This window comes from Rhinatrema bivittatum, chromosome 4, assembly GCF_901001135.1.
Source record: "Rhinatrema bivittatum chromosome 4, aRhiBiv1.1, whole genome shotgun sequence".
NCBI classification, from domain to species: Eukaryota; Metazoa; Chordata; class Amphibia; order Gymnophiona; family Rhinatrematidae; genus Rhinatrema; species Rhinatrema bivittatum.
The window spans coordinates 249,698,280-249,718,363 of record NC_042618.1 but is presented as its reverse complement, the minus strand read 5'-3'; the positions used below and the strand labels follow the sequence as shown (position 1 = coordinate 249,718,363).

The window sequence follows — 20,084 nt, the reverse complement described above, 5'->3', positions numbered from 1 at the left end:
GCACATTTTACTCTCAGAAATTAACTCCTGCCAAAGGTAGGAATTAATTTCAGACGGCACCGGGCAAATGTACAGAAAAGCAGAAAAAGCTGCTTTTCTGTACACCCTCTGACTTAATATCATAGTGATATTAAGTCGGAGACCTCAAAAATTAAAAAAATAAAAATCTTCTTAAAAAAAAAAAAAAAAAAAAAAATCTGCCGGCAGGCCTGTGGGTTGGAAAACGGACGCTCAATTTTGCCGGTGTCCGTGTTCCAAACCCGTGGCTGTCAGCGGGTTTGACAACCGACGCCGGTAAAATTAAGCGTCGGCTGTCAGACCCGCTGACAGCCGCCGCTTCCGCCAATAAGGAGGTGCTAGGGAAGCGCTAGTGTCCCTAGCACCTCCTTATTAGCGCAGGCTCTAATTTAAATACTGAATCGTGCGCCCTTTACTGTATGGGCCTGTCTGTATTGTGGAAAGATAGATTGAAGTTAGCTCCAAGTTGTGTTTGTCTGATTGGATAGGAAAAAAAATTGCCCATCGTTCGCATAAAAAAGATTGGAGGCCCAACCCTGATGATAATTTGCATGTCAGCCTTGTATAGATATTAAATAATAAGCGATGATTAGTAGAGCTGTTGACGTTTTCCCCCCGAGACTTTGCCTTCAGCTTCAGAAGTTTTCTACTTATCTGAATTTAAATTCTAGTCAAAATTCTTGTCTGAACAGATACATTGGTCACTTACAGAATCTGAGCCCCCTGTGTCTTGATGTCTGCCCTGGCTGCCAGGTCCCTGATTGAGCCGTCTCCAATGGCCCTATCAATTCTTGTTACCTACATCCTTGTCCAATGTTGAGATCCACTGATGGGAGCAGGTCACTGTTGGTGAGTCACCACTTGAAGAAGTGAACCACATGGGACTGACTGGGAGAGACAAGGTTTAACTTGGTGTATGGGTTTTTGGTTACTTGTGAGGTAGATGTGAATGTTTTTGTATTATGAGATTCTTCTTGTTTTTGTTTTTTTGTTATTATATTTTACATATTATGATGCATTATGATTTGTATTTATTGTGTTGTGACACACTTTGAGTGCTTCATATGTAGAAAGTCGTGTATTAAATTCAAAGCTTAGATTAGATGTAACAGCTTTGTTTGAGCGTACTCAACAGGAAGTGACGGACCAACATTGATAGCTGCTTTTGTCTTGGATTTGGGTGAGAACCTGGTTCTGTTTTCTTTTTTCAAATATCAAAATGTTTCTTTTTGGAGTCAGATGAGCATGTTTCTGGATGTATCATGGAGTATTCAGAATACCAGAAGACTTTTGGATTTGAGTCAGTAAGTCCAAAATGTTGGATCAACAATTTTCTGTAAAAATATCTTTGTAAATGCATTGTGAGATTCAAGGGAAATGTATTTTTTGAGAAACTTGTCAATTGATTAGTTTCTTAAGAAGTAAATTGAGTGCTTTTTCGGCTGCTGTAGAGCATGATACTGCATAAACAGCAATGACAGGCAACAGGATGTTCTTCATAAGGTTGTTAATGGGTGGTAGGAGGGATGATAGTGTTCTGTTCTTTTTCTCTCCATTTGAAACTTAGTTGCTCTATTGATATCTAGCATGGGTGTTTTTTCCCTTAGAATAGCATAGTGTTATATTTTCCTTATTTTGCTTATCTTGATTGTATTGGAACTTGTCAATAAAGAATATCTACTAGACAGCTTTTTTCCATTACAGTATAGCATTCATCATTTCTCTTGTGTCTTGTTTAAATATATATTTTTCTACAGCAGTTGACAGTAAATATATTTTTATACAACAGCTAAGGAAATGTTCAAGTCAAGAGGAAGAAACACTAAAATTTAAAATACTTTCAAATTTAAAATGATGAAAGGAAATCCCTGTCATACATAAATGATGATGTATCCACTTGAGCATGTCTTTTATTTTTCTGGTTAAGTGCCAGCTTCTAAAGCTTTCGGTTCATATTATGAACCAGTTGTGTGTCAGATGCACATTTAATGATTGCCCATTTTAAAGTCTGAAGACTACTGATCCCTCTGTATTAGGTTTCATTATCAGATGCTTTTGAAGAGTAAATCAAGGATGACATCCAAGGGCATTCTCATTTCAAATCTCATTTAAAGATTTTGTAATAGCTATGTGGAGATAAAATTAAACAAGAATGACCAATAAATCTTAGGGTTTATTTAAAACGCATTTCTAGGTGATAAAGATGTGGTGGAAGATTTTCTTTATGATCTGTGACCTGATGTCTTGTAGTTCTATATTAATGAATGATTGCACGGGTAGTAGTACATGTGCAGGTGTATATCTATCCTGGGGTATGTCACTGCTGTTCAGTACCATGGTTTGGACAGCTTCTCTGATGGATAGATACCCCAAACAATTTTTGAAACATACTAAAACTGACAGTATAATAGATAGATAAGGAAAGTTTATTAATAAAAACAATTTATCCATATCTGTTATACAGAACTGACCTTGTCAGGACTTGAACACTACAAGAGGCATTTCTGTTTGGCTAACTCAGAAGCAGGCAAATGGGACTAAAGAAGAACATTGTGTGTAACTAAAAGATATAAATATAAGGAACTTAGCCAGAGTTTGTAAAATGATAATCTGCATGTCTCAAAGGATTTGAGTCTACAAAATTCAGATGTGCAGATAGTCATGCACAAGAGTAAATCCCATGGGACAGTGTCAAATATCTCCTCCAAATGTTCATCCATTGACCTAGTCCGGGAATGTTTAAGAATAGAGGCTTAAAATATATGCTATCCCAGTTTTATTTATTTTTACTTAGGGCTCAATTCATCAAGGTCTTTTCCCATAGATGCAGAATGGGAGAAAAGCCTTGCGGGTAAACTTTTAAAATGCTACATGTGAAAATATGCGCATATATGCACGTATGTGAAGCATCTGCATGCAATCCATATTTTATTAACTGATCACATACGTGTATGTATGCATCTTTTGCAAGTAAAAGAGGGTGTATTGAGGTGATTCGTGATATGGTTACATATATCTACTTAGTGAGCTATTTTAAAAGTGACATATGTGTGAACATCATCAAAACTGTGTGAGTATATTTACTACTGCTCATTTATATGCACGCAGCTTCAAACGTCTGTGTTGTTTTGCCACTTGGTGTTTGGTGGGCTGGCTTCTCTGGGTGAGTGGACATGGCAGCAAGTTAACAGTGAGTGTCCCAAAGACAGATTGGTCCATATAGGAGAGTGGGAGTGAGTTGTATCTGGGGCATATAGGGCTGTACTGGGGAGTGCGAATAAGTGTTGGAGAATCGGTAATCAAAATTACTCTAATGGGCTTATGGGTACTCTTGTCTTAGTGGCTGAGGAGAGAGAACAGAGGAGGAGGAGGAAGAGGTTCCCCTTACAGAGTATATACAGGACTAGGGCACAGTTTTTGGATCTTTCAGAGGAGCAAGTCATGTGCAGGTTCAGATTTAACAAGGAAACCATTCTATATCTATACCAGGAGTTAGGGCAGGACTTGTACCCTTCCACCCTCAGGGGTCATTCCTTGCCATTACACATCATAGTCACTACTGCCCTGACATTTTTGGCCATCAGCACCTTCCAGACACCTCTAGGGGTCATGGTGCATGCTAGCCTGGAAGATGTCACTGTGGAGAAGGGAGCAGTAGATGAGCACCTAGTGATATAGCATTCCCAACAAGAGGAAAAGGAGAAGGGAAGAAGAACCAGTAGAGAAGCAACAAGTGACACAGCATGGACACCTGAAAGAGGAGGAGGAGAAGAACCAGCTTACCCCAAATCTGTCATGCATGCCAAAGCTCTGGCAACATGCAGTTGGACTGAAGGAGCGCAGCTCTGCTGGGGAAGACATCATCTTTCAGAGGGAAGAGGAGATGTAGGCCACTCCAGCACAAAGGTGTATAATAGATCTGAATGCTCAAGTGATGGTGGAGATCAGTGGCCTCAGGCATGACCTGCAGGGCCTGAGGGATGTGGTAAAAGAAAAGGTGCAGGGTGTGCGGCAGATGATGCAGGGGCATTTGTGAACAGATTGAGACCCAGACAGCAGTGTGGAGGGAGATGCTTAAGAGGTTTATTTATTTTATTTATAAGTTTTTTATATACCGCGGCACGTTGCAAACATCACCTCGGTTTACATTGAACAATAATTTAGCAACAGGCTTTACAATCAATTTAGAAAGAACAAGCATATATCAAGTGAAGTCAAAGAAAATAGCAATAAATCAATATATAGTACAATTGACCCTGCCAGCCACAGCCCCCACCTTGCCCATGGAGGTCTGAGGTCATTGGGTCCTGGGGCATCGAGGTCATCACGTGGTTACTTACCTCAATAAATCTTTTCATTTTCTACCATTGCACAGGTATACAGAGTGTTTTAAAGGCAAGATCAGATCCAGAGCAGGAAAAGTCTGTCAGTGCAATGCATAATAGCAAATAAAATACTCTGGGTTTCTCCCCCTATGCAGGGACCCCAGGAGGTCATGAGGCCTTGGGGGTCCAATGGCTCTCTCTGTGTGCCCAAAATCTTCACTTGACAGAGAAATCTTTTATAAATGTATGGGACTATGCATAGTTCTAGTCAATACATACATACCAGAAAATATTGTAGAAAATGCTTACCTGGATGGCCTTCAGCTTGTAAGATTTCCACCTTATCCTGACCTTATCCGATCTATTCCTTAAGAATAGATCATATAAGGTCAGGATCAATAATAAGGAATCACACGCCATCAAATCCAATCTGGGAGTCCCGCAAGGTTCATCCCTCTCGCCCACTCTCTTTAACATTCATCTGCTTCCACTTTGCCATTTACTATCCAATCTAAAATTAACGTTTTACCTATACGTTGATGACGTCCAGATTCTTCTCCCAATTACAGATTCACTTAAAAAAACCTGGGCCTACTGGAACAGTTGTCTACAATCGATCAATAATCTTCTCTCTAGCCTAAACCTCATCCTCAATTCAAATAAGACCGAAATCCTCATCATTTCACCAGATGAAAACCAAGCTCTCCTCAATTCACCCGGCGCTTCTCAATTCGCCAAAACAGTTATCAACCTTTCCCCTTTGGTCAGAGACTTAGGGGTTTGGCTTGACAATTTGCATGCGTATGGCCATTGTATTATAGTGGTATACATATATGGTATCTACTTGGAAGTGTACTAAATAGTTGTGTACACCAGAAACAATCTCATCAGGGACTTTGATGGGCCACTTTGATGGGCCACTGTTTATCCCTATAGCTTTCAGTGTAGATAAGACCTGGACTGGCTCTGCCTATCCCTGATGACATGGAGCCTGTTCCTATCCTACTTGCTGCTGATATATTTAGGGTAGGCATTTCAGGATGATTACCTCATCCTCAGAATCCTGCCTGTCCATTGCTTTTTATTTTTCACACTGGATTCTCTTTCTGTAAAGAACACATTACTTCTGCACCTGTTTTTCTATTAGCAGTATATATGCTCACTGTATGTTAAATATATAAAAGACAAATATCTACTGATGTCTGTAGCTTCATCTACCCTATAAACTTAGTGTTATACTTATTGTTGGGTTGGGTAGCAGCTGAGGGAACTTACAGTTTGGACCCAGCTTCAATTGATAGGAAAGCTATATGACTGGCTGCAAATAGGCCAGTGTGAGGATCCTAACAGATTACAGGTGCTTGGAGGTGGGTGAAGGGGTGAGGTAAATGAAAATGCACTGAGTCCCTGAGAACTCAGTGCTGGAAGCTTTTATATAAGAGCCCTTAAAAAGAACATAATCCTACATGTATAGTAATACACTGGGCAAAAATCTGTTATCTTGCAGGCAGATTTCCAGTGAAAAGTGAGTCTCTCTCTTTCATAGTTTTAAGTGTGGGATGATTTGACCAAATGGAAGCAGGGAGCCTTCTAGATATACGCTGTACACTACAAGGGAGGCTAACCAGTGTGACCAGGGAAAAGCTTAGGATTGTAGCTATGTAGAGTTCTGACACCTGTTGTCGTCCAGGTAGACCATCATTAGTGTGATGTAAGAATGATTGTTTTTGTCTTCACATCTGGTTCTGGGAAGAGATTTTGTTTAACTAGCAGCTGCAGCAGCCAGCTTCAGATGAATGCAGCCACAAACATTTCCTGTCTCTGCTACTAACAGAGGAAAAAGGCACTTGTGCGGAACAGCAAAACAAAGGGGATGGGAGATGACCATGAACACATTAGGAAATCTAAGTTTAGCTGGATCAGAAGTCATACCAAATTACACAGGATATGCAGTGGGTGCACTGATATTTGGAAAGAACCATTGTTGAACAGAATTCAGCATAAAGTCTGGAAAGTATAGTTGCTGAAAAGGTCATAACTATACAAGGTCTAGTAATGACTGGGCCAATTAGAGCTTGACACCTCATCCTGATATAGTCATCCTCTGGAGTCAGATGAGCCTATCTCATATCTAGAAGCTGTGGCCATAAGATTAGCATGAACTGGCCAGAGCTAAATAGCAACAAAAAAGTGGCCCAGTCATGTACTAGATACCAACAATGACAAGCTCAGCTCTGCCCTCCGATGACAACATACATACCACCAGCACGGCAGTCCAACCCAGGAAGAAGACAAAAAAGATTGCAGACATCATAGAGGGTCCAAGCAGTAAAGATGCATGTCCTGCTAAAGACTTTTCCAATTGGCCAAAAGACTTCTGATACAACTACATTTCAGGTGATACAAATCTTAGATGGAGATTAAATATTTCTCTAATCAGCTTTACAGAGTAAGCAATGAATGTGGTAAACTTGTATAATGAACCTTACATGATACCATTATTTTCTCTTCATTTTACATTTGATAAATTGGGGCCTGGGATTGGGAGGGACAGTCCTCTAGGGGCCCAGCTTACATTTTCACTACTGTGGTTTCACCCTACAAAATTAAGCTAGCAATACTACGTTAGAATAATGTAGTATTGCTAGCTTAATTCTGTATAGCATTCCAAAATATAAAATTACAAGTTAGTAATGTCCTAAATGACCAGCACTTATTAGCACCTCATACACCTGCATAGATCTTAAATAATAATGCAACAAAAGGAATGTTTCTTGTCCTCCAGATTTTCATCAAATCTATTGTATTCTATCTATAGTTATCCTAATCACCCAAAACAGGCACGTAGTTCAGCATACTATGTATGCTCAGTTTCCTGTCGCAGTGGTGATTTAGCTAAATCCAGATCCCAAAAAAGGGAGGCGAGGTCAACCAATATGAAATGGCAGTGTGTACTCATATGTACTTGGAGTTGATTAACAAGTTTCCTAGAATGGGTTGTTGGCTAACAGTAACACAAACTCTCTCCACTACCAGGCACATTGTGAAATAATACAAAATCCTAATGAAAAAACCCCCCAGCACTTATGTAGTAAACTTGCCATACAGTTGCATATGTGGTCCCTTGAGCAAAGACAAGGTTGATACCACCACCAAGGGGAGGCCTCCAGTGGTTGTTGGGAGGCAGTGCAGGTGGTGAAGACCCAACTGGAGCTTCACCTTTACCAGCCCACATTCCCCGCAGGTTGAGCCCTTGGGTGCTGGGGCCGGCAGGACTTAGGTGCGGGTCTCTCATGTCGAGCAGTCCAAGGAGAAGGCAACACGGTGTCAGGCAGGCAAGGTGGAGGCAGGCGGCAGACAGACGAAACCAGGAACAGGTCAGAGATCAGGACAGGCAGCAGACAGGCAGGATGAAGAGACAAGCTGGAGGGCAGGGCAGGCGGAAGTCCAGCGTAGATGAAGTACCAGGCAGACGTCCAAAACTGGGGAGTCAGTCCAAGGGCAGGAGCAGGAACGGAACCGAGGCAGGAGCACAGGAACAAGAGGCTGGACCGGAATGCAGGATCAGGAAGTCAAGGCTGGAACGCAGGATCAAGGAGGCATGGCTGGAACACAGGATCAAGATCAGGAACAACGCAGATGAAGCACTCAGTATCTGAGCAGGGCCTGTTGCTGAGGCAGAGTGTTGGAGTCAGGGCCGAATATATATATCCACCCTGGCTGACGTCATCTCTACGGGCCGCGGGGAATTTTCCCGCCGTGGGAACCTTTAAATTAGGCGCGAAGGCACGTGCACACGCCTAGGGGAGAGAGTGCAGAGACCGGGAAGGCGGCATGCCACACCGCGAGGGCAGGCTGCATTGGCGGCTGCGGCTGCCAGCAACGGGGGAGAGCCGGGCCTGGGAGCCTCCCAGCAGAGGTAAGGGGACTCGGCCGGGGATCCTAACACATATCACAGCAGTACTAACTCACAAGACTCCCAACAGCAACATCTAAAGGCAGCATTGCAAATATTACACTGGATCCTAGAACAGCAATGCATCTCTTATTAGGAAAATACAGTGAAAAAGATCTATACATCCTGGCACACTAGCAAAATACCTCAACTTGATCACATTTACAGAACACAGATAGACCTATTCCAAATTCATAATGTTGACCACAAATTACAAATGCGCAGACAAAAACTGAAATGGAAACCTCAAAATTGGCTTATGAGTAGGAGGAAATGCTTTCCAGTTTAATACTACATATAGAATCTGCTTTGTTTTTCTAGTAGGAGTATGCTGCAGATGGAGAATGATTTATGCCTCAAAGACCAAGCAGGCTGGTGAAATTGACTTAATTGATTTGAATTGTGAGATTTTAAGTTATATATCTAATTGTTTTAAATTTGAATTATATGTTTTGCTATTTTCTTTATTACTTTTATATTTCCTGCATGAAGCTACCTTTGTGATTATACAGGTTACAAAGTGAAATAAATAAAAATAGAGCCTCTGCTACTCTGCTCCCACCTTCCCTTGTGTGCATAACAAAGAGCTAAAAGTTAAAATTCGTTCTCTGATTCTTGTGAAACACAGAGGTATATCTAATCCTGAACAACCCTGTTTCAGACTAGAACTGAGTAAAACAAGTTCACCATTTGCTTTATTCAGCACAACTGTTTTGACTGAGCAAACTAAAATTTAAATGATGCAGGTTTTTCACTGTCATTCATAATGCTACATGCCCTTCTATATATTTGAATTTTATTTTCTCTTTGTATCAATAACAAAGAATTTTGCTTTGGGCAGATAATAGCAACAAGGAAGTGGTGGATTTTAATAAAGTACTTTTTGTTATCCTCTGTGTTTCTGTAGTTTTTAAGTTAGTTTGATGCTTATTAGACTTGTATCCATTACAAATCTTTTACAATTTTTTTTTTAATGTTCTTGGTTTCAAGTTTGCATACTGTATTAGGAGTTCCAATAGGAAAAAGAACAATTGTTGACTCTTTTGGAATTTAAGTGTATAAGCCTTACAGCTGAAAAGAGAATTAAATTAGCTTTTCCCATTTTTGCTCTTCATTCACCTGCTCCTCATTTTTTTCTCCTGTACTGTATATTAATCTAGAAACTATATTTCTGTCCTGAGCAAAACATCATACATTGAAATATCTTATTGAGAGCCCAATGTAGTAAGATGTGAGTAAAAACTGTGTAGTAAGATGTGAGTAAAAACTGAATTTCAGTGCATATTTTCTTTACTCATGCACTAAAAAAAAAGTTAATTCCCGATACAGTAAGTAAAATGTTATGCAAATGCATCAGGTATTTAAAAAAAAGAAAGTGTTTTAACCCAAAAAGTCCACAACAAATATAATATGCAAGTTCTCTGTGCACAAAACAAAATGTATATGCACAAATTTTAATAATGCCTAAATCCCAAATACAGGACCCCCACACCACAAACTCATCTCCATAGATTAACACTAAACCCAGAAACTTTACTCTACCTCTGACTTGGAGTGAAATTTCCAATGTTAAGAAAACATGAGTTTAAGCCTATATACTGCTCTATTTTGGAGAGCAATAGCTAATGCTTTGATTTAACATGGGATGTGTATGGAGGAGCACACATTTTTGCACATATTATTGTGTGCTAAACCCCTTGTTAAATTGGGAGTAAAGTTGTGCATACAAAAATGTGTGCACAACCGCATGCACCATATTACATTGACCTATCAAAACCTTTCAAAAATGGCTTTGTTATGAGATATTAGTGACCATGATTTTCTGTATTGAAGTGAGCAAAACAGCACTGTAATAGTTTAGTAGTTTCTAAATTATATATATATATATATATCACTTTTGTAAATTTGTCTTGCCGTACCAATCTATAAGATTTTTTGAAAGAATTAGTTGATATAGTTTTAGATTTTAAGAAAGCTTTTGACAAAATCCTTCATGAGAGACGCCTTGGAAATTAAAAACTCATGGGAATAGGAGGCAATGTGTCCTATTGTGGATTAGTAACTGGTTAAAAGATAGCAAACAGAGTAAGACTAAATGGTAAGTTTTGCATGTTATGCACTGCCTCCATAACATGCAAATTTTCTCTCGTGTCATATTCATTGTGGATATCCTGAAAACACGACTGACTGGGGGGGGGGTCCCCAGGACAGGGTTGGGAACCATTGTGATAACTGCTTCATAATGTTTCCTGTCCCACTGCCTATTCCTCCTCCTGTGGTTTTCTTTTCCACTCTGTCTACTGTTCTTGTACAGAGAGAGACTATGCTGTGTCCTGCAGAGTGGTGCTTCCAGGCTCTGAAGGAGTGGAGGTTTTGTGGGAAGCGCTGCCTCAATAATCTTTACAAGTTCATCAGTTCTGCTATCCTGAGCCATGGTAAAACTACCAGAACTCCTGAAGGCAAAGAAAGAGGTGCAGGCTGCCTACAGGTGCCATCTCAGCTGGTAGACCATGTGGTTGGACTCCATGTACTCTATCTTGGAGCCAAGCTTTGCAACTTACAAAACTATAAGCATGGCCGTCAGTTTGTCACGATTATATGGCAACTGCCACGGAATTTGCCTCTGCTTATGAAATTTGCTGTTGCCACAGAATTGTGACAAACTGCCCTTCCACTCTTCAATTACCTCTGTTTCTTTTTTCCTCTTGCAAGTGCTATTAAGGTCCAACACCCTCAGCTGCTGTTCTCCTTGCTGTTGAGACTGGCACTGCAGCAGCTGCTCTCTTAACTGTTGTCAAGGCCTGTCCCATGGTGCCTCCCTCTTCCTTTTGCCACTACTTCTAAGGCCTGCTTAGTTATTTGCCATCCGTTATCTCTGCAATAGTGCAATAGAATGGAAATTTTCCTTACTGTCCGTTCCAGTTCAGGTAACAGCAAATAGAACCTTGTCGTCCCATTAATGTTCTGAGTACACTGCTTGCCTAATGAGGACCTGATAGCCTATATATATATAGGGACCTTCATTTTCGGTTTCTATTGCTCGTTATTTTTCCCTGGAGTTTAGCAGGGTTTGTTATGATAAGAACAAAAACTGGAGAAAATCAGGGGAAAGAAATGGCTCATTATTTTTCCAGGTAAATATCTTGAGTTTATTTTGGGGGAAGAAAACATCAAATTCTCCCACCCACCTGCTCAGGAGCATCCCCATCTCTATCCCCATGCCTTGCCTGACATGCTCCTCTTTCTCTCTTCTCACATCCCATCGAGAATCTCCTAACCCCCCCTCCCTTCCATTTCCCCCCACAGCACTCACTGCAACAGCATTCGTCCCTACTGGGGGTGGCTCCAGGCTTCTTCTTTCTCCATCGCCAGAATGCGTACTGAGGCTCCCTTGCTCTGCAACACTGCACTTCTGCTTTTATTAAGGGCTAGGCAGCCCGCTCCGAAAAGTGCTTCTGGTGGACTGGACCTACTTGAAATGCATTCATGGCACCAGGCAGCAGAGATTTTGACTGCTTGGGAGAGTGAGGAGGCAGGATTTGAAGACATGGCTTTGGAGGCACCGGAGGGTGAATTCTTTCACTGGTGGAGAGTGGGACTTGAAATACAGTATGTGCTTTGGCCTTCATTGGCTTTCAGCAGCTTTTAAGGCTGGAGGCCTTGAAAAGCTGCATCTGCAGCTATGGAGCAGCTTTTTAATTATCCTAAAATTAGGGTAAATATCAGTTTAAACTGATTGTCACCTTTGAAAAAATCCAGGAATTTATGGGTGAAAACAGTTTAAACTGAAAATGGACCCTATCTATATAGTATTTATCCTGATATTGGACAATAAATAACACTGTTTAGATGACCATTTGAGGTCATTAATATTTATTTTTATTTATTTAGGTTTTTTATATACCGGCATTCATGAGCAGATCACATCATGCCGGTTTACATTAGAACAAGGGGTGCATATAACAATAAAACTATAACTGGTGCATCAGAGTTGCAGTAATACTAATACTGGAGGAGTGTTCTGGGTGGGCCAGAAGGACCACTGTAGGAGGAGGAGGACAGGATGATGCAATTTCCAGTTTGTAGAAGGAGTTTTCAATTATGCTTCCTCAACAGCAATGCTCACAGGTCGACTGCTGTAGGAGTTAATAGAATAGGAATTGATGGTAAAGCAAATTCCCATTCTGTTAATCTAGCTGATTGCAAAATATTAACATAGCACACTTTATTACAATTTCCTCTCAATATCCCCTAAATTAACGAGATTTTTAGTGAAGAATGCAGTTAATTTATAAAGGTTTTCTCTAGTTTTTGCAACAAAATAGATGTTCTGATTTTTAAAAAATAATCTTTAAGCCACAAACTGTTGATCTGTGTTGGTCACAAAATAAGGATTGGATGCCCCTTTGAACAATAGAAATTTATGGTCATGCTTTTTCTTTTTGCTTTGCAGGCCAACTTGTGTTTTGTGGATATTGATAACCACTTTATTGAACTGCCAGAGGAATTCCCTCAGTTTCCAAACAAGCTGGAATTTATCCAGGAAATCTCAGAGGTTCTCTTACAGTTTGGAATCCCTCCTGAAGGTAACTTGCATTGCAGTGAGAGTGCCACCAAGCTGAAAAATCTAGTCTTTGATGACATTATTAATGACAAGAAAAATGGAAATACAATCCCTAGCAACACCATCAATATGTACGAGTTACTGAGAGGAAATGAGACTATTGCTCGTCTTCAAGCTCTCGCAAAGAGGACAGGAGTGCTGGTGGAACATATGGCCATCACAACACCCTTGACAGAGAAGGAAAAGCACTCAAAGCTTCAGTGTGAAGAAGCAGAATTGAGTGACTACAAGCTAAATGTTAAGATTAGGGAAGTATTTTCCAATCGCTTTACACAAATGTTTTCTGACTATGAGGTCTTCGTCATTCACTCTGCACATGATATGGATTCATGGCTGACAAACAGAGAACAGATGCAGAACTTTGACAAGGTAAAAATAACATTACATTTTCTTTTGTCAGCACAAAAGGTGGGAACAAAATTGTTTTATTTGCTTATGACTGTTAATTTCTATAGCAGATGGATAACCTTTTTATACATAATGAAATAATACATTGCTGTTTATTGGCTTTTTTTTCAGTCCAAGTTTAGAAAATATTTTCTAGTGGGATTTCTCAGAAATAAGTGATAGCCATGTGTAATTTCTTACACAGTGCATGGCAAACTCTGAAAAAACAAAAAGAATGATGGTTTTATTAGCTAATAACAGCTGACAAAAGTGAGATACAAAGGGACAGAGACCTGATTGTAACTTGCCTCGAGCCTGCATTTGGAAAAGCAAGTAATTTAAATCCAAATCATCTCACTCAAGGTTGCAAAGGCGATCTGAAAGAACCAGAATGTGAATACAGCAGTTCAGACTCCCAAGTTCCATGCTCAGACTTCTAGACCAGATTGTTTCCCCAGTAAAAACCAAATTTTTGAATTATAGATGTATCTTAAATTAGCATTCTGCATGGTTGACTTGACTTGTATAAATTATATATTTAAACTCTGATAGAACATCAATAACATTTTAATTTAAATATAATTAGTTATACTGCTAAAAGTGGGAACCAGTAGTTTTTCAGTATTGCTGGAATTTACTGTATAGTACTGTATAACTTATACAGTATTATATAAAATTTAATTTTGGGGCTATGACTGGTATTTTTCAAATGAAACATAGGAACTGAATAGAAGTTTTTGACTGCTAAAGGATTCTTCATAGTTTGTGATAACATTTTTTTAGTGCAATATAAAACTTATGTATCATTAACCTTGGAATATGAACTTCTGAGATAATGGGCCAAATTTAAAGAGTTTTCTTCATTTTGTGTCTGTAGGGGAAAGGGTTTAGTACATCTGGCTGTATATACAGTGGCTTGTAAAAGTATTCATTTCCCTGAAAGTCAGCAGATTTGTGTGGATTATGACCCTTACACAGATTGTTCCAGACAGTGTGTTTATTGCAAAACCAGTATGCTTTTAAAGTAAATCTTAAAGAAAAGCATCCCCACAACAGTGAGTTTAATGGGGATTTGTTTGTCGGCCTTTAAACAATGGCTTCACCACAATAAATTAGCACTGAATGTTTCAAAAACTGAATTCATGTTAATCCAACATTCAAATAATGACTCTATTCCTTGTACAACAATTTTTGAACATCTTCAAATTTCCAGTCCTTTCACATGCCAAGAGCCTTGGGATATGGCTAGACAGTAAATTGTCCTTCCATCAACATAACAAGAAGGTCATAAAAGGTAGCAAGCAGCGTTTTTTGTTTTTGATTTTATTTTACAAAAAAATGTAGAGAAGTAATGAATTGTGACTTTCAAAATTTACTTTAAGAGCATATTGGTTTGTAATAAGCATATTGTCTTGGAACAGTCTGTGTAAATGTCATTTGTAATTCACACAAATCTGACTTTTTAGGAGTCGAATACTTTTGCAAGCCACTGTATCTCTGTCACATCTGAGAGGAGAGTTACATGGTCTCAAAAACTCAGGGGCTACATTATTTTGGGATAATTCTTGTATTACTCCAAGGAAACCTATCTCAATTTACAATAAATCCATATTTCTCATTGAGCAATACATCTAGTGGGTTAAAGCACTAAAACCTGTATGCTATACTGCTTTGATTTTTTTTTGTAGGCATCATTTCTGTCGGATCAACCCGAGCCTTACCTCCCATTCCTGTCCCGTTTCATTGAGACCCAAATGTTTGCTACGTTCATTGATAATAAAATTATGTCCCAGTGGGAAGAGAAGGACCCTCTGCTTCGAGTATTTGATTCCCGAATTGAGAAGTTAAGACTGTATAATGTACGCGCTCCTGCACTACGGACTTCTATCTACCAGAAATGTACCATTCTGAAAGAGGCAGGTATGTTCAGTGCTGGAGGTTTAATTGTACAAATCTTAAACGTAAGCATTTTATCCTACTTCAAGTGTACATCATTATGTTTTAGCTTTACATTAATGAGTAGCACTTTAAGCTAGCCAGTATTTTATGTTTAACAAATTAACTATTTGTAAGAACCAGTACCCCCCCCCTTCCCCTTTTCCCCTGAGCCTTCCAACTCACTAGACCTGCGGGGAGGTGGGACAGTTTGACCCTGTCCTCCCCTCTTCTCCTGCGTATCCAGCTGCAGTACTGGTCAGCCAGGTAGAAAAAGAAGGGCCTGTGCTGCCCTCCCCCTGATTTGGCCACATGAAACCTGGTTGCATGGCTGAGCAGCCACTTCCTGGTTTCATTCTGTTAGGCTACTTGGCGCCCATTCTCCTTTGCGTCCCAAGGGATTGGCTGCAGCAAACGCCAGTGTAGATGTAAAAAGGGGAAGCAATCTCCCATTCGCTCCCTTTTACTTGTTGCTCATTCGTCACAGTGAGGTGCTCGAGCTATGGGTCTAGACAATGCAGGGAGAACCTGAGGGGATTGCTTTATCAGGCTTTAGTTTGTGCCCAGACCTGTGTTAAGAATTGTTGGTGGGGACTAGCCAGGCTGTCTGGGCCTAATCCCCTACGAATGGTGGCCTGAACTTCACTCATGGAGGCTGATGCCTTGCAGATGGGCTTGGGGCCAATTCAGGCTCTTGATATCCACTGCAGCAGGGCCTTGCTATTCACTGCAGATCTTGTTATGGCTCTGCAAAATTAACAGAACGATCCATTTCCTAGCGTGTAGGCAGATGGACTCAGGACCAATGGGTATTGTGCTCTTCTGCTAGCAGGTGGGAGACTGAGTCAGATTTCAAAGCTGACGTCATCCTGGGTACATAAACCCCTGCACTGAACTCACTTCCTCAGTTTCGCTCCGTCTCCTAAGCAGATGCAGACACTATACCACATACTAGAATAGTGTTAACATTTACAGCAGAGAAGAAACAAATTTACCTTTAAGAAGATCGAGCCCCGCTCTCCTGCGGTGAAACCTAAGGGTCCCTCCCCCAGTCGAGAATTCCTGAGGTGATTTCCGAGATCTCTCAGAGGTGAGCCTTGGTCCGGTTCCCGGCGTGGACTTAGCCCCCAGGGTGGCTGAAAGGCAGCGGGTGCAGAATTGAGCACAGCGGTGAAGGTATTTCCCTCTCCCCCCGCAGCTGGAGACCGCCTGGCAAGCGGCCAGTAAGTGCCGAGACCAGGTAAGGTAAAAATCTTTTAACTGAGGTCTCCAGTCTCCAGAGCTCAGATTGCCATACCGATCGTTTCTTCCGGTGAGGTTTAAAGGGACACCAATCGGGTTGAGCAGCCCAACTTGGGCTAGGCCCCGGTCCAGTGCAAGGATCCACACATGTGGAGACCCTTGGGGGGGGGCGCGCCATCTTGCGAGCTGGGTTGTCGGCGTCATACTCCCTCCTCGACCGGCAGTACACGCGGGGCAGGCCGGGTGTCTGATGCGCCTAACTTTCACGCGCCCAATATTACCGCACACATAGCTGCGCGCACAAACTGAAACGTGCACACAACTTTTGCACACAGCGCGCACAGCTGAGCGCACCCCGTGTGTACAACTAAGCGCTCCCGAGTGCATAACCATGCGCACAAACTGGTTTTTCAGGGCAACCACGCGCACAAAACTCGTGGAAAACAATGGCACCCTGCCCAAGAAAGCCAAGGGACACTCCCTTTGCACAGCCTGCCACATAAGAGCCGCGCAGCCTGAATTGGAGTCCTGTCTATGCCAGCATTGCGAAGAAGCCCAGGAGGGGACCAAAACCTGGACCCCTACAGGTAGAAGAGGAGTCTGGAACTACGGACGATTGCTCCCAGGACCCAGGTATCTCTGGCATGACCGCCCCTCAGGGGGGCACCTCTGGGGACCCCTACTCCACATGGGATCTACATGGATCCAGGGACATTCTCCTGGGTGGAATTTTTCAAAGGGCTGCAAACCTTCGTGCAGGCGCAACCAGCCCCAGCTGCGCACCAGGCTCAACCCCCACCAGGAGCTGTAGACCCTCCCAGTCCAGCTCAGACGCCTCTAGATACGCCTCGCCTAAATAAGAACTTCCCTAATAGAGATCCAGACACCTCAGATGATGAGTGACTCCCTGGAAGAAGGAGAAATCCCTTTAGGGATGGAACCATACATAACCATGCTTCGCTTTTCCCCAAGGACGAATCACCTGCCCTTGTTTCTCAGACCCTAAAGACGCTGGGTATTCCGGGCACGGACCCTATGGCGGAACCAAAGAACCCCATCTTGGTGTCCATTCGTAAGGTCTCATCCTACTTTCCAATGATGGAATCCATCCAGGAACTGATTGACCTGGAATGGAATGCCCCGGAGTCCAGCTTCAAAGGGGGCCAGTCATTGGAAGCCATATCCTCTGGAACCTGTGGCCAAGGAACACCTGCGGTTCCTGAAAGTCGATGCTATGGTCTGTGCCGTCTCAAAGCGAACAACGATCCCCGTTGAGGGAGGAGCTGCACTGAAGGACACGCAGGACAGACGATTGGAATCCATCCTTAAGCAGGCCTTTGACGCAACAGCAATGACGCTGCAGATTGCTTCCTGCTGCGCACTGGTGGCCCGTTCCTGTTTGCTCCTCTCAAGAGAGACTGACACCTCCGGAGCTCATACTGGAGAATTGATGGAACCGGCAGCATCCTTCCTCACTACGCAAGCTCAGATCTAGTGCGCACCTCAGCCAGGGGCGTTGCCTCTGTTGTGGAAACCAGAAGACAACTATGGCTGCGAAATTGGTCTGTGGATGCAACATCTAAAGTGAATCTCACGAGAATGCCTTTTAAAGGGTCTCTTATTCGGAAGCGAATTGGAGAAGTTAGCCAACAAATGGGGCGAATCTCCAGTGCCTAGACTACCTGAAGATAGAAATAAAAGATCTCGGCACCCCTCTCCCAGAAGACCTAAGGGAAGAGGATCGCAGCGCTTTAGACCCTACAGGAACACGCAGTTCCACACAACTCGCCCCTCCAGAAGGTCCCAGTCCTTTCGGAGCAGACACACCAAGAAGGGAGCAGGACCAGGGGCAGGCTCCAGCCCTGCCCCACAATGAGAAGAGGCTGATCCATCCACAGGAGGAAAACAGAGGGGGTCGACTAACCCTCTTCTACCAAAGATGGGTCGAGATAACTTCGGACAAATGGGTCCTAAACATCATTCGGGAAGGGTACTCTCTAGAATTCCGCAGCATCCCTCGAGACAAATTCATGAGATCACACTGCCACGCCCACTCCAAGAGACTGGTAGTAGAAACCACACTAACAAGATTACTCAGTCTGAAGGCAATAACTCCGATGCCCACACTCCAGCAAAATACTGGGCACTATTCCATCTATTTTATCATTACCATGAAGGAAGGGTCATTCCGGCCCATCCTGGATCTCAAGAATGTCAACCGTTATCTGCAGGTACTATACTTCCGCATGGAAACTCGGCGCCCTGTTATAATGGCAGTACAACTAGGAGAGTTCCTAACCTCCCGGGACCTTTCCGAAGCCTATCTTCACATCCCAGTCCATCAGGATCACCAGCGCTTGCTGCGCTTTGCGATACTGGGTCACCATTACCAGTTCTGGGTGCTTCCCTTTGCCCTGGCAACCGCCCTCAGGACCTTCACCAAAATTATGGTGGTTGTGGCGGCAGCGCTGAGAAAGGAATGGATACTGGTGCACCCTTACCTGGATGACTGGCTGATCAGGGTGAAATCTCCAGAGGAGAGCCGACAAATGACCAGCAGAGTCAAGAGCCTACTCTGCAAGAGCTCGGGTGGGGTCGTGAACACGAGCAAGAGCAGTCTACAGCCCTATCAGTCGCTGGAGTACCTGGGGGCCTGGTTTGACTCCAAACAGAACAGAGTCTTCCTCCCCTCTCTGAGGAGAAGAAAGCTGATGTCACAATTGTGACGCTTGATGACCAATGCACGTCCCAAGGTATGGGATTACCTTCAAATCCATGGCCTCATGGCATCAACCCTGGGGCTCGTCCTGTGGGGCGAGGGCCCATATGCGACCACTCCAGCACTCCCTACTGTCACGATGGAACCCACTGTCCCAGGACTACTCAATTCACCTCCAACTACCAGCAGAGATTCGCTCAGCTCCAATGGTGGCTTACCAGAAGACCACCTAAGCAGAGGAGTAAGCCTATCCCCACCAAACTGGATATTTCTCACCAAGGATGCGAGCCTACGAGGGTGGGGAGCCCACTGTCAGGAACTGACCACCCAGGGACAATGAACAAGAAAGAGGTGGAATGGAACATAAACCACCTGGAAGCACGAGCAGTCAGACTAGCATGCCTGCAATTCAGCCACAGACTCCACGGCAAATCAATCAGGATAATGTCGAACAACGCAACAACAGTTGCTTACATCACCGTCAGGGAGGAACCAAGAGCCAGCAGGTGTCTCTGGAAATAGACCCCTCATGGCATGGGCGGAGATAAACCTACAAGGGATCTCGGCCTCCAACATCGCGGGAAAAGACAACATCTCGGCAGACTACCTCGGCAGAGAGAGCCTAGACCCGGGGGAATGGACGCTGTCAACCACAGCCTTCCAACTGATAGTAAATCGCTGGGGCCTCCCAGCCATGGATCTACTGGCAACCCATTTCAATGCCCAAGTTCCCAGGTTCTTCAGCTGCAGATGAGAACCACACTCCCAGGGAATCGACGCTGTCGTCCAGATGTGGCCAGAGGAAGACCACCTGTATGCCTTCCCTCCATGGCCACTTCTGGGCAAGGACATCCACAAGATAGAGCATCACAGAGGGCT

The 20,084-nt window shown here is 42.9% G+C and overlaps 1 protein-coding gene across 3 annotated transcripts in view; it reads left to right on the top strand.

Moving 5' to 3' along the window:
* The window catches only part of DENND5B (DENN domain containing 5B), a 476,583-nt gene that overhangs the window by 203,611 nt on the left and 252,888 nt on the right, over positions 1-20,084 (top strand). For all 3 annotated transcript variants that reach the window (XM_029600012.1, XM_029600011.1, XM_029600010.1), the window contains 2 exons: positions 12,752-13,291; positions 14,998-15,229. In XM_029600012.1, the coding sequence (XP_029455872.1) occupies positions 12,752-13,291; positions 14,998-15,229 (772 nt within the window). The remainder of the gene's footprint in view (positions 1-12,751; positions 13,292-14,997; positions 15,230-20,084) is intronic.